The sequence below is a fragment of the Leopardus geoffroyi genome, chromosome C3 (assembly GCF_018350155.1).
Source record: "Leopardus geoffroyi isolate Oge1 chromosome C3, O.geoffroyi_Oge1_pat1.0, whole genome shotgun sequence".
Classification (NCBI taxonomy): Eukaryota; Metazoa; Chordata; class Mammalia; order Carnivora; family Felidae; genus Leopardus; species Leopardus geoffroyi.
Window position 1 is genome coordinate 104,203,361 of NC_059338.1, and position 14,602 is coordinate 104,217,962.

The following is a 14,602-nucleotide window of genomic DNA, read 5'->3' on the forward strand; positions in this document are numbered from 1 at the left end:
AAGTTAAAAAGCAATGAATCCTCATCTAAAACACAAAACCACTCTTTGGACTAAAAGCTACAGAAATTACATTCTTCATTCTTCTGTCAATGCAGAACTTTAATGCCTTAGAACACACTAGATCCATTTTCCTACTATTTCAACTTCAGGCATACTTCTAAGTTAAACTAGCACCCATTGTTTCTCTACCTCATGGTATGCACAGTATACAAATTCAGAACCTATAAAGTTTCTAAATGTCTTTTCCAAGGTCATTTGACTTCCAATTGTTTTTTAACAGAAAGCACACAACCACACTGACCCCCCTGGCAGATGGGTAGACGATATTCACCAACGCAGAGATTGCCAAACCCAAAAACAAAGACAGAAGGGCAGTGTGACATTTTATACCATCCAACGGGACTTGTTGAAATTCTACTATGTGCAAAGTATTTGGCAAGAGCCAGGACGGACAGAAAGATGAGCCAGACTAGGTTAGTTATCTGCTATGATATATTTTCATGCCACTTGGTACTTCCATTAAGGCAAGCTTTGACATTTTGACTATTATTACTTTATTTGTTAAGGGCTGTCTCTCCCACTGGAACATAAATACCATACAGAGAGGATCCTGTTTATGACATACCATGGTGTCTTGTCACGGAGTAGAAATTCAATAAATATTTACTGAGTAACAATATAATGTTAACATGTTCTAAGGCAGTGAGTGAGAGTGTCAGTTAAAAAAAAAAAAACTCACAATAAAAAGGATGTGTCCATCTAGAGCAGCATCAGAGAGGGAAGCTAGTTTCTACCATAGTGTGTTTCATTCCACGAAGTCTGCAGTACAAAATAGCTTTCAAAGCCCAAGGGGAGGATGAGCTAACATTCCTATGTTTCTCTTTATGTTCGAAAAATGAACATTACTCCTAGTAGAATTTTACACTGCTTACCTAGGGCTTTAGGAAATTGCAAGAAATAACTGCAACTGTCTCTTTGGAAATTTTCCTAGTAGATAAAAGGAATGAGAGTCACTTGAAGAAAAAATCAACCAACCAACCAAACAAAAACTTCTAGTAGCTTCATATACCTATGCAGAGTATATGGGAATTTCACTTAAAAATGGCCTTTAGGGGCGCCTGGGTGGCGCAGTCGGTTAAGCGTCCGACTTCAGCCAGGTCACGATCTCGCGGTCCGTGAGTTCGAGCCCCGCGTTGGGCTCTGGGCTGATGGCTCAGAGCCTGGAGCCTGTTTCCGATTCTGTGTCTCCCTCTCTCTCTCCCCCTCCCCCGTTCATGCTCTGTCTCTCTCTGTCCCAAAAATAAATAAACGTTGAAAAAAAAAAATGGCCTTTACCAGGGGCGCCTGGGTGGCTCAGTCGGTTGAGCGTCCAGCTTTGGCTCAGGTCATGATCTCATGGTTTGTGGGTTCAAGCCCTGCGTCAGGCTCTGTGCTGACAGCTCAGAGCCTGGAGCCTGCTTAGAATTCCCTGTATCCTTCTCTCTCTACCCCTCCCCTGCTCATGCTCTGTCTCTCTCTGTCTTTCAATAATAAATAAGTGTAAAAAAAAATTACCAAAAAAATGGCCTTTACCTGAAAATTGCATTTCTGTTTATACTCTCATGCTCAAAAACCTTAAAACATTTACTTTTCATAAAATTAAAAGACTTGTTTTCCTTAGTATGTACTTTTCAGCTTACAATTAAACCCTTTACAGTTACAAGGCCTTTGCTGATTACTAGCCTGTACAATGCCTTTGGCTATTCAGATTTTAAGATTATGTCCAATTAAGTTAAATAAAACCTATAATAAATTAAAAGTAGTGTCCTGTGAAGTTTTTATTTTGAAGAGAAATGTTTCCTTCCTCTTAATGATATGAAAAGAACTAATTATAAAAACATACTTAAAAAATATTTTTTAATATTTATTTATTTACTGGAGAGACAGAGTGTGAGTGGGGGAGGGGCAGAGAGAGAGGGAGACACAGAATCCGAAGCAGGGTCCAGGCTCTGAGCTGTCAGCACAGAGCCCGATGAGGGGCTCGAACTCACAAATGATGAGATCATGACCTGAGCCAAAGCTGGACGCTCAACCAACTGAGTCACCAAGGTGTCCCTATAAAAACATACTTTAGGGGCACCTGAGTGGCTCAGTCAGTTGAGCGTCCGACTTCGGCTCAGGTCATGATCTCATGGCTTGTGGGTTCGAGCCCCACGTCGGGTTCTGTGCTGACAGCTCAGAGCCTGGAGCCTGCTTCGGATTCTGTGTCTCCCTCTCTCTCTGCCCCTCCCCTGCTCATGCTCTATCTCTCTCTCAAGAATAAATACACATTAAAAGAACAACAACAATAACAAAACTTTGAAACATTCCTTAAGCAACAGTGGGATCACATAGAGTACCAGCTTTGGAGTGGATCTGTCCATCATGGAATTGCTGAGTCTCAGTTTTCTGATATGTAAAATGGGAATGATAACGCATACATCTAAAGTTGTGAATATTAAAATGAACAAATTCATGCTACTGTTAATGATGTCTTTAAAACTGGTAAATTATTTTCTGAATTTTATATTTAAAAAATATTATATGCTTAACAACTGGTATGTGTTGTTTGGTCAGATAATGTAAACTGAAGATTAACATTTATTTCTATTTTGCTTTACTCCCAGGAAGCAAACAGTAGGATGTAAATAATAATTTTTATGAAACAAATCTATAATAGTTCTCGAATCCCTCCACCTTTCAATATCTTTCCATAATTATCATTTGTAGCAGGCACAATGGTCCCCAAAGATGTCCATGCACTATTTTCTGGAATCTCAAAATATGTTATGTTATGTGGTATAAAGGAATTTGCAGATGTAATTAAGGTTAAGGACCTTAAAACAGGGATATTATCCTGAATCATCTAAGTTGGTCCAATCTAATTATATAAGCCCTTAAAAGTGGAGCATTTTCTCTAGCTGGACAAAGAAATGCAGCAGAATGGGTACTCAGATCAGAAGCACAAGAAAAATTCAACATGCCATTGTTAGCTTGAAGATGACAGGGGTCACCGTAAAAGAAGGGATGTCGGTCCTAGGCAGGCAAGGCATTGAATTCTGCCAACAACCCGAATGAACTTGGAAATGGAGTCTTCCTTTCAGCTTTTAGATAAAAGCCCAGCCTGATGACACTCTGCTTTCCATCTTGTGAGACACAGAGCAGAGAAACCAGCCGAGCTCACTCATATTTCTGATAGAACGGTAAATCTGCACTAAGTTGTTAAATTTGTGGTAATTTGGTATGGCAGCAATAGAAAACTTGATACACCATTGATCAGGCCCTCATCTCTGCTCTAAACTAATTGCCTTACGAAATTTGTCTCCTATTCTTGATCTCTAGACTTTCTTATTGACAAAATCTTTCCAACTCTGACTGTCATGACCATATTTCAAATCCTGCAAAGTCTCCCTACTGCCAACTCTATGGCTTGAACTCGCCGGCCTGACTCTAAGTTCTTTCATTTTGTTGTTGTTGTTGTTTTTAATGTTTATTTATTGAGAGAGAGAGAGAGAGAGAGAGAGAGAGAGCAGGGGAGTGGCAGAGAGAGAATCCCAAGCAGGCCAATGACATCAGCGTAGAGCCGATCTCATGAACTGTGAGATCGTGACCTAAGCCAAAGGTGAGCTGGATGCTCAACCGACTGAGCCACCCAGGCACCCCAGACATTAAGTTATTTCTTATCTGGCTCCAACCTCCATTGCCAGGCTCATCTAGCACTATGTGTCAAATACTCTCATATAGACAGCATTTCCGTATCTCTGGGTCTGCTACTGCCCGTGTCTGAAATGTCCATCCCTGTTCTCACATCCTCACAGTTTAAACATTATCCACAGTTTAAGACTTAGATCAACTGCTAGCTGGGCATCAGTGTTGGGAGTGATCATTTCCACTGCCACACTAACGATGACATATTATGAGCACTAACACCTGAACCAATATTAATCATTATATTAACGGTATTGGACACTGCTTTAAGTGCTTTCAGAAGGGCTCATAACAACCTCAAGAGGTGGGAAGATAGAGTCCATTATTTTTAAAGCTGAGGAAACGGAAGTTTAGAGAGGTTGGTTGACTTGTCCATGCAGCAGAGCCGGGAGATGTGAACTCGAAAACTCGCCAATCTGCTTTCTCCACTCCGCTACAGTTCCTTATAGGATAGTCTCTGTTCCTTTTGCTTGTCCTCATCATGTTCCACTTTGTTTTATATTTACTCAAGCCTACAACTCATTTCTTCTGGGAGATTTTAAGATCCTTCAGTAGAAAAGCTGTGAAAGAGTAAGGACTATGTGCCAAGTTTCATCTTCCTTAGCACCTACCAAAATGCCTCCCTTGCAAATAGGGTAGTTGATAAAAAATGTTTGCTTGGTGAGATGAATAAATGTATGGTAATGTTTGTACTTTAGGAAAATGATTATAATACTATAAGAATTCGTTAGTAAATTTTTAACAATTCGACTATGAGTGTAATCTTTAGGTTTGGGAAGGGATAATGCAAGATAATTTGCAATTGTAGATGTAAATGGAGAGTTCCTAAATAGATAGTTCCTTAACAATAGCTTTCAAGAGCTCTATTTATTTTTCCTATAGATAATAATAAAACACTAGAATGTGAGATGTTCAGAAATATGTGACATATATTTATGTCATCATTTATAGCTTTTTTTTTTAAAGTTTATTTACTTTGAGAGGGGGTGGAGGGGCAAACAGTGAGGGAGGGAGACAGAATCCCAAGTAGGCTCTGCATTGGCAGTGCAGAGCCCAACTCAGGGCTCAAACTCACAAACTGTGAGATCATTGCCTGAGCCTAAATCAAGAGTTGAACACTTACCTGACTGAGCCACCTAGGAGCCCCTGGTACACTGAAGTTTTAAAAGCTATGAATGATTGGGGCGCCTGGGTGGCTCAGTCAGTTAAGTATCTGATTGTTGATTTCGGCTCAGGTCATGATCTCATGGTAGTGAGCCCCTCATCAGGCTCTGCACTGAATGTGGAGCCTGCTTGGAATTCTCCCTGTCTCTCTCTCTGCCCCTCTGCAGCTCACACGTTGTCTCTCTCAAAATAAATAAATAAATAAGCAAACAAACAAATAAATATTGTTATTAACACAGAGATAATCCTTTAGAATCTGAAAAATAGGCTCACATTTTTCTATGATAAAAAGGTTTGTTTTTTTTTAAGGAAATGGGCAAGACTTGAATGGACATTTCTCCAAAGATATCCAAATAGCCAATAAGCACATGAAAAGATGCTTAATATCACTAATCATCAGGGAAATGCAAATCCAAACTATAATGAGATGCCACCTCAGACCCGTCAGGATGGCTGTTATCAAAAAATAACAAGTGTTGGCAAGGAAGGAGAGAAACCACAACTCTGTGCCCTGTTGGCAGGAATGTCAAATGGTGCAGCTGCTTGGAAAACAGAATGGCGGTTCCTCAAAACATTAAAAATAGAACTACCATATGATTCAGCAATTCCACTGTGGGTATAAGCCCCAAAGAATTGAAAGCAGGATCTTGAAGAGGTATTTTTACACCCGTGTTCTTCATAGCAGTATAATTCACGATCGCTAAAGGGTGAAAACAACCCAAATGTCCATTTACAGGGGAACAGATAAACAAAATGTGGTATATAGGTACCATGAAATATTATTCAGCCTTAAAAAGGAAAGAAATTCTGACACATGCTCACAGCATGGAAGGATGTTAAGAACATTATGGTAAGTGAAATAACTAGGTCACAAAGGGACAAATATTGTGCGAGTCTGCTTATTATATAAGGTGCCCAGAGTAGTCAAATTCAGACACAGAATATGGGATGGTCATTACCAGAACCTAGACGAAAGGGCAAAAGGGGAGTTTCTAATGGGTGCAGGGTTTCACCCTGCAAGATGAAAAGCATTCTGGAGATGGTTGCGCAATAATGGGAAGGTACTCACTGTCACCGCACTGTGCATTTGAAAATGGTTAAGGTAATAAATTTTATGCTATGCGTATTTTACCACAATTAAGAAAATAAAAATAAGGGTTTTCTTTTTAGAACAAATGATGGGAAATTCAATCCGAATTTAAGAAACGCTAAATTAATTAATTAATAAAACTGGTATCTTTCTTAGCTACTTGTTTACCCCAGCTTGCTACAGAAGTACTTTAACACAATTCATAATATGTTTATAATAGCTTTCACTTACATGAAATATTTTACCTCATCTGTTATAGTTAAGCCACTTGAACTCAGTACCAAAGAATAAATAGCGGCATGATTATCAATACTTTTAATTATAAGGCCTGGTAGTATTATAAATGCTAAAACATTATAATTTTTAAATGTTTATTTTATATTGAAAGAAAGAGAGAGTATGAGCGGAGGAGGGGCAGAGAGGGAGGGAGGGAACCCCAAGTGGACTCCATGCTATCAGCCCAGGGCCAGATGCAGGGCTCAATGTCACCAACTGTGAGATCATGACCTGAGTGGACATCAGGAGTTGGATGCTTAACCCACTGAGCCACCCAGGTGCCCCTAAAACATTACAATTTCAAAAGTGAGGAATATGCCTAAATTTGGCGTTAAACTCCTTAACATGTTATATCCTATAGTGTTAGTTTGAGATTTCTAATAACACGAAAAGGCAATACTGCTATTTAACATCTCTATTATTCTTCATTAGTACAAGTTCTGTTAACAGACCTATGGATTCAGCAAACATTCACTTAGAACTTTAACATACTAGAATAGTGGTGTTAGGTCTTTTTGAATTACATATACTAGACGAGTTGTTTTAAACCTTTTAAAATATCATCTCCGTTTCCCTAAAAAAATTCTTTATCAATGGTACACATGTTCTAAAATAGTTGCATAATACATAAAACACACATTATTTAAAAGAACAAAATGCAACAAATATTTGCAAATCATTATTTCTAATGATAGAGTAAGACTTTATGTTTTCAGGAAAAATGTTTCCAGTGATGTGCATTATAATTTTCAAAACTGTTGGTGTGTTCACCAAACTTGCTTCTTCTTGTTCCTGAGCACTGCCTAAACTACATTTCCCAACCTTTTGTTTCCCAGACTCAGCCTTGTGACTGAGCAGTAGCCAATGAAATACAAACAGACGTGAATTTCCTAGTTCTAATTCTTTCGCATAAAAAGTTGCGTGTGCTGGCCGTATAGAGAGCATTTCCAAGTTCTTAGAAGAGGGTAAAGCCTCAAGATGAAACAGCCTCAAACCCTGAATGATCACAGAAAGGCCACTGGCCCACTGGGATTAACTGCAGTGAACTGATATTTTTGCCCAATAAATAAAGTCCTTTTGAACTAAGTTTTATATATATCAAGGTTTATATAGTATATACATAGTTTATATAGTATAGCAGCTGGCATTATGTTAGCAATAAGTAGAGTAATTTGAAGGTCTGCTTCCAAATTTGGTTTTCTCATACTTATTTTGAATGATGTCATAATTGAAAAAGAAACTTCACAAAGACATACCATAGACCATATAAAGTATAAACACAGGGTAAGGGGTTTATCATTAATAATAGTGGATGTAAACCTATCTTTTATTAATCTTCTCAATTAACTTAGAATTTATTTTTTTGAAAATTTTTTCAATGTTTATTTATGAGAGAGAGAGAGAGAGAGAGAGAGAGAGAGAACGCAAGCAGGGGAGGGGCAGAGAGAGAGAGGGAGACACAGAATCCAAAGCAGACTCCAGGCTCTGAGCTGTCAGCACAGAGCCAGACATGGGGCTTGAACCCATGAACCATGAGGTCCTGACCTGAGCGGAAGTTGGAGGCTCAAGTGGCTGAGCCTCCTAGGAGCTTCCCCCAATAACTTAGAATTTTTCAGTGAGCTTCTTGTCAAATCTTAAGAGTGTCACTGTACTTCATCAATGGCTGATGAAGAGCTTGAGTAGGAATAGAAGTTCCAGGTCTACCTTTTTTGCACAATTGCAATAGCTATTACATTTAATCCACAGTTTCTTTGCAGTAATCTTTTTAAGCCACTTGCCCATTTTCTGATGGTTAACAAAACTAACACTTGCAGAAAGGCATGCAACACTGACCATCTGACATCCAGACCAACCATGAACACAAGGGTGAAGTGTGTACTAAATATTAGCAATGCTTAATTTCTTGTCTTTTAAGTTAAAAAATGAAAAGAAGTTCTATCGTTTTCTTTCCATTTCCCCCAGAGAACTTAATCATGCACCCCAAGGAGTACATGAACTTTTCACTGAAGATCACTATATTTGAAACTATACCAGACACTGAGAAAGATACATAAAATAAGAAAAAACAGTCTAGCCAGGAGATAGACAAATAAATAAATGATTACAGTTATTGAGTGTTATAATTAGAGTAAATGTAAAATCCCATGTAACCTTACAAATTATTACAAGATGAAAATTTAAGAGCATAATTTCTTGAGTGACCACAGACCACAATGCTGATTTCCACTTAAGCTCTGAATCCAAAACTCTTTCAACTACTAAGTTGTTCCCACAAGTATCCTGTCACTAAAATAACAAAACTCTTTTCTGACTTCAATGCTCCCAAGCTATGGTCCTGTTTCTAAATTTCCATTTTTTTTTTTAATCAACAGTCCTGGAAAGAGCTGTTATTATCTGAAACTTTCAACTCAGTAGTCACTAGTCATATGTGCCTATTTAAATTTAATTAAATTAAAAGTGAAAAAAAAATTCAGTTAATCACAGTAGCCACATTTCAAAAGCTCATCATGTGTGGCTGGTGCTACATATCATATTGGATAGGAGAGATACAGAACATTGCCCACATTGCCAAAAGTTGTATTGGACAAGGCTGGTCTAGACTATGATAGAGTAAAAAGTGAAATCTCCAGATCCATACTGTCTGGATTCAAATTCCAACTTCTACCCTTTCAGCTCAGGTAAACTTGGGGAAGTTATTCCCCTCTGCTCATTTTGGTTTTCTCAAAAAATCGTAAAATGAGGAGAGTAGTAATTAATTCCTGCTTCATTACATTTATTGTGAGGTTTAAATGATTTACATGTAAAGTGCTTAGAATAGTCCCAGCACATAAAAGTGTTCAGTAAGTATTAGATATTTTTATTTTTATTCTTGGTATTATTCTTACTGACACTACCTCAACTCCCATTTTTTTAAACCTGCTCCAAAAGGCTTTGTCCACCACTGCAAGGCTTGTCAAGGTTTACCAAATTCCCCATCTTGCCAAATCCAATGGTCAATTCTCAGTCTTCTTCTTACTTGACCCGTCAGAAGCACCTGACACATTGATAAATCTTTCTAAAATGTTTCCTTCATTTGGTGTCCAAGATACCATATTCTTTCCTTTCCTTCTCTTTCTCTCTCTTTTTTATGTTTATTCATTTTTAAGAGGCAGAGAGAGACACAGCATGAGTAGGGGAGGGGCAGAGAGAGAGGGAGACAGAATCCAAAGTAGGCTCCAGGCTCTGAGCTGTCAGCACAGAGCCTGGCACGGGGCTTGAACCCACAAACCGTGAGATCATGAGCTGAGCTGAAGTTGAAGGTTTAACCAATTGAGCCACCCAGGTGCCCCCCTCTCTCTTTTTTTAATGGCTTCTCTTTCTTAAGTCTTCTTTGATGAATTCTCTTCTGCTTTCTCAATGTTGGAGTATCACAGAGCTCTCTCTTTAGTTTTGTTCTTGATACAAGTTACTTTACAGTAATCTTATTTAGTGCCATGGCTTTAAGTACTACCTGTTGATCACTCCTAAATTACATCCTCAGCCTTGACCTACTAGGCTCTAGACTCATAACCAACTTACCATATAACAACAGTGCTTAGAAGTCTAAAGAGGCATCTCAAAATCAACATGTCTAAAACAGAGTCCTTGATTCCCTTATGAGGCCAAATTGGCTATGATGTTTTACACCAACAAAATGATTTTAAGTTCTCAAAGCATTTTCTTATAAACTAAAAAAAAATTATCTTATAAAAACCTTGTTAGAACAGGAGGTGTTAATTTCTTTTGTCAGAGGAACATTCTACGAGTCAGATATGTCGGGTAGGTTTTTAAAGAGGTCATATTTGATTATCACATATAACTCCGAGTAAGCAATAGAATCTGAGTCTTCTTATTATCTCTATGTATTTTCTGCTAAGTTATAATCCCTAGCAAGTCATATGTAATCTTTAGAAATGCTGACTTTACAGGTGAGTTTACAATCAACAGGCAAAGGAACACTCAAACTAGCATGTGCCATGTGTACTGATCCGTATACCTTTATAAATGCAAATTATTATTTACAATGATTGGTATGATATCACCCAGAATAATTTCGCTATTTTTTAAAAAGGTCCCATTAGTTTTTTAAAAAGGTCCCATGAGTTTTCTACTCATTAGAAGGTAAGTAAGCAGTCTTGTCTGAAAATCCTCACTGGTACAATGATATTTATTTTTACAATGATAAAAACCATCTTTGTTCTCTGTGTGCCTGGCTCATAGTAAGTGCTCTCAATATTTATCAAGAAACCTGGAACAAGTGTAAATGATTATTTAGTTTAACACCACATAATCTCTAACTTCTATAATCTTATTAATGTGTGTTTTACAGGTTCTTAATTTTTTAACTGATAGGCTTCAGGCTTTATTTTTAGACAAGTTTTAGGTTTACAGATGTTTGTAGATTTTAAGGAAAAAATGCAATGAAGTTCTAACCGCTAGAGAGATACAAAAAAATTCAATTTCAATGTCAAAATGCCAACATCTATCATTTTAGTACAACATAGCTAATTATGTATAAACATAAGTAAATTAAAAATAATTAAGTATGATCTCTATGTCCATAAATTATTATTTCTATATTAAAATGTAACATTTTAAAGCACCAAATGAAAAGTTCCTATGTCAATTGTCACATTAAACATAGTGAGTTACAACCACAATATCAGGAAAACCATCAAATAACTATTTCAATATAAGAGTATATATATGTAAGACTCAGATTCCAGAATCCCTGTTACAGTTATATAAAATGAAGGTTAGCCGGGTCCAGGAATTAACGTATCCTTAAATTCTTTCGTGTTGCAGATTTTTGTCCTGATTTCTGTGTATTAGGACCCTAGTAATTCAAACATAAATGAGATTTCACCCATTTGCCTATAATTTATTTGCTGTAAAAGAAACACCATATTACACGCTTTTGTTTGTTTGTTTGTTAAGTGGAAGATATGTTATTATTTCCAAGATACCAGGGATTTAATGTTTAATTATCAACAACCATTTGAAAAGACGTTGCTTTGACTCACAAATTTCTTAATTGCTAACTGTGGCTTTTCTGAGTAGGAGTAGGAGTGCTGTATCTAATTTATTTTTGCAGATGTGATTTAGAAACGGAATTTGAAAGTAGCAAGGCTTTGAATATCTTCACTATCAGCAGAAAATTCCTCCATCCCTGCTGCTGGAGAATATTGCTGCTTGAAGTTTTAACAGGAAAATAAAAACTGCAGTCAGAAAATTGATACTACTGGTAAATGCTGCTTACAAACTGCAAAAGAAGTTAGGTTGTCAGCAATAAAAGAACTACATTATTCACACAACATAGGAGGTGTCATCTTCATGACGGTAACTTGCTGGGAATGGAAATTAATTTGGCTGGTTCCCTCTTGAGGAACCTAAAGAAAGCAAATATCTCACAGATCAGATCATCTTTACGAAGCATCAGCAACAGGCAATCCTGCCACCACAGCTTAACTCCTCCCTGAGGAGCAAAGACCGTACACGCATCTCGAGAACGGGGGCCAAGTTTCACTTCAAAGCAGGTTCATTGGTCACTGAAAAACAAAGTTAGTGTTTCATGTGCAGAAAGGTCAACTAGCTTAAAATGGCCCCATCTCTCTGGAACATGTCATCTTCCATTAATTACTGCGATGAAATGAGCAAGAGAAGAGAATACGTATTTTAATTACAGCTCAAACATGAAGTCAAAAGTAACATAAAAATGCCTACCCGTTTGGCTGAGCTGAGAAGCACTGCGACTCTTCCTGGAGAGGCCAACAATAGCTACCATTTTGGCCCCAATGCTAGAGCGCCGCTTTTTGCCGCCGGTGCCCAGGGCACCCACTGCAGTGTCAGACTGGCTGCCGTCGTTCTTCTCCAGCGAGCACATGTCTCCGCTGATGCTGGTGCTTTTGGTCATGTTCTTCCCTGAGATGCCCACTTGTCTGCTTTGCATTTTGGATGTAAAGACACTGTAGGCCGATGGATCATTAAAGGGGAGGACAAGAGTGAAAAGGAAAAGACAGAAAATGTATTTTAGATGAAACATCTGGAGTATAATTAAATCATATCATTTATGGGACACATTTTTAGGATTTAAAAACTTCCAAATACCATGGTCTTGAATGGGCTCTACTATTCAGGGTCAACCTAATGCAGCTATGTAATACAACTATGTAAACTCACGATTTCACTTCACTCAAAGAAGGCACCGGTTTGCATGGCCATGGGGGGAAAATATTCACAGAAAATCGGGGGCTTATTTAAGAGAATATACTATCCTGCAAGTACAAATATACTTTAAAGCAGCCATACAACAAAGGGAGATGCTTCCAAAAGCACTCTTCTCTGATATGTCTTACTATTGCCTTCAAAAAGAAATTAGTAGAGTGGGTGAATCTTTTAAAAAATAGCAAAAATGACAGCATCCACTGCTAACAGTGGCCTTTCAAAATAAGTTTTCTTTATCTCAAAAGATTTATAAGATTTATCAAAATAACGGTTACATTTTCTAACAGGGATTGATGTTTCATTAGTTTTGAATTAAAAAATAAGTTATTTCACTTTATGTAATTTCATATTTATCATTATGTCTATATTCCAAAGGATAAAGAAAAGGGAGATTGCATTCATTTGAAAGAAAAAAAAAAAACTCATTATTAGTTTTCTAGACAATGTGATCAAGAAGCAATCAATGAATCAATGAAGCATGTGAGCTGATTGATGATTACTGATTACTGATTAGCTGATTACTCCCATTGGGAGTGTTAGTAGTGATTACTGATTACGCCCATTGGCAATAGTCAGGAGACTAACACGGCCAACTAATTAAAGACAGGACCCTTGATTCTTCTGTGATTACTGGGATGTGGTAGGAAGTCAAGCGGGGTTTGAAGAATCCAGAAGCAGGCTATCCAGCTGGGCCCCCCCAAACCTGGAAAAATGTGAAGGAAGCAGCCTGACTGCAGGTACGGGAAGAGTTATTTATAGGTCATTTTGATTTGGGATTAGAGTCATAGTTTTTGCCTTAATTTCATACTGATAACAGGAGTAAATAACACATAATTACAGAAACAAAAGAAAAAAATCAAGAAACATTAGAAATATCTTTATGTATCATTTAAAGAGTGAGAATTGGAAAACTGACCTATTGAGGAAAGCTCTTATTTCTAATTCAATTTCTTGGTCTTTCCTCCCAACCACCCCCCCCACCCCATTTTTTTTTTACTCCGTCCTAGAGTAAAATCTACTCCAGGACCACATGCTAATTTTATGTACATTTTCTCCAAGCATTTAAGAGGGGAAAGGCCTAGTATAAAATTTCAAAAAAAAATTTGTTTTTATTTATTTTTGAGAGAGAGAGAGAGATAGCACGAGCAGGGAAAGGGCACAGAGAGAGAATCCAAAGCAGCCTCCAGGTTCTGAGCTGTCAGCACAGACCCCGACATGAGGATTGAACTGGTAAACTTAGAGATCATGACCTGAGCTGAAGTCGGTAGCTTAACCAACTGAGCCACCTAGGTGCCCCCCAAATTTAAAAAAATATATAGTAACCTGTACTATTTTACCCTTCATATAGTTTAAGGAGAAATGAGACATAAATAGGCCAAAAGACAGAACAGTGTATATGCTTCTATAATACCCCAAATTGATAATTTTCAAGCTTGTGTGATGTTGCTATTCTTTAATAAACAACAATAGAATAAAATAGAATTTTGGGGGCAAACATATGTGGGCTTGACTTCCAGTTTTGCTGTTACTTAACTGACTTCCTTAGAAGAATTAATTATTCTGAGCGTCAGATTCCTCATTTGTAACATTAGATTATTTTATTTTCCCTTCTTACCTTAGAGAATGGAGATAATATATATAACTAAAGTAAAAATTTAATAAATTAAAATAATAACAATTTTTATTAGGGAATATGGGCAACAGATAAAATAAGGCTAAAGCTCTTCAGTTTTTCTTTAAAAACTTAGCTGTATTAATAGAAATGATATTTGTAATTATAGACTTAAAAACTTTTGAAATTAAAATGTCTACCATGTCTTTAATACAGCCGGCATTATATAATGGACAATAGACGGCACTGAGAGTCAGGAAATCTGGGTTTGATCTTTGGCTGACTCATTGGGGAGGGTTGTTAGCCTTTCTGAAACTTAATTTCCTCACTTAATAAATGAGAAAATGTAAGTAAAGCACTGAGCAGAATGCCAGACACATAAGGGCTCCAAAAATTATTCTCCCCTTCCTTCTCCCTATTATTATCACCCCCTACCATCACCACCACCATCATCCATTGGGCATCCATTAAACGTCTTGAACTGGCATATC

The 14,602-nt window shown here is 37.4% G+C and overlaps 1 protein-coding gene across 49 annotated transcripts in view; it reads right to left on the reverse strand.

Annotated features, from left to right (window-relative positions):
• RIMS2 (regulating synaptic membrane exocytosis 2) overlaps positions 1-14,602 on the reverse strand; it is a 612,588-nt gene that overhangs the window by 79,876 nt on the left and 518,110 nt on the right. For 33 of the 49 annotated variants that reach the window (XM_045453947.1, XM_045453935.1, XM_045453941.1 and 30 more), the window contains one exon: positions 11,999-12,240. The exons of the other annotated variants lie outside the window; for them this stretch is intronic. In XM_045453947.1, coding sequence (XP_045309903.1) covers positions 11,999-12,240 — 242 coding nt within the window. The remainder of the gene's footprint in view (positions 1-11,998; positions 12,241-14,602) is intronic. 49 annotated transcript variants of the gene reach the window in all.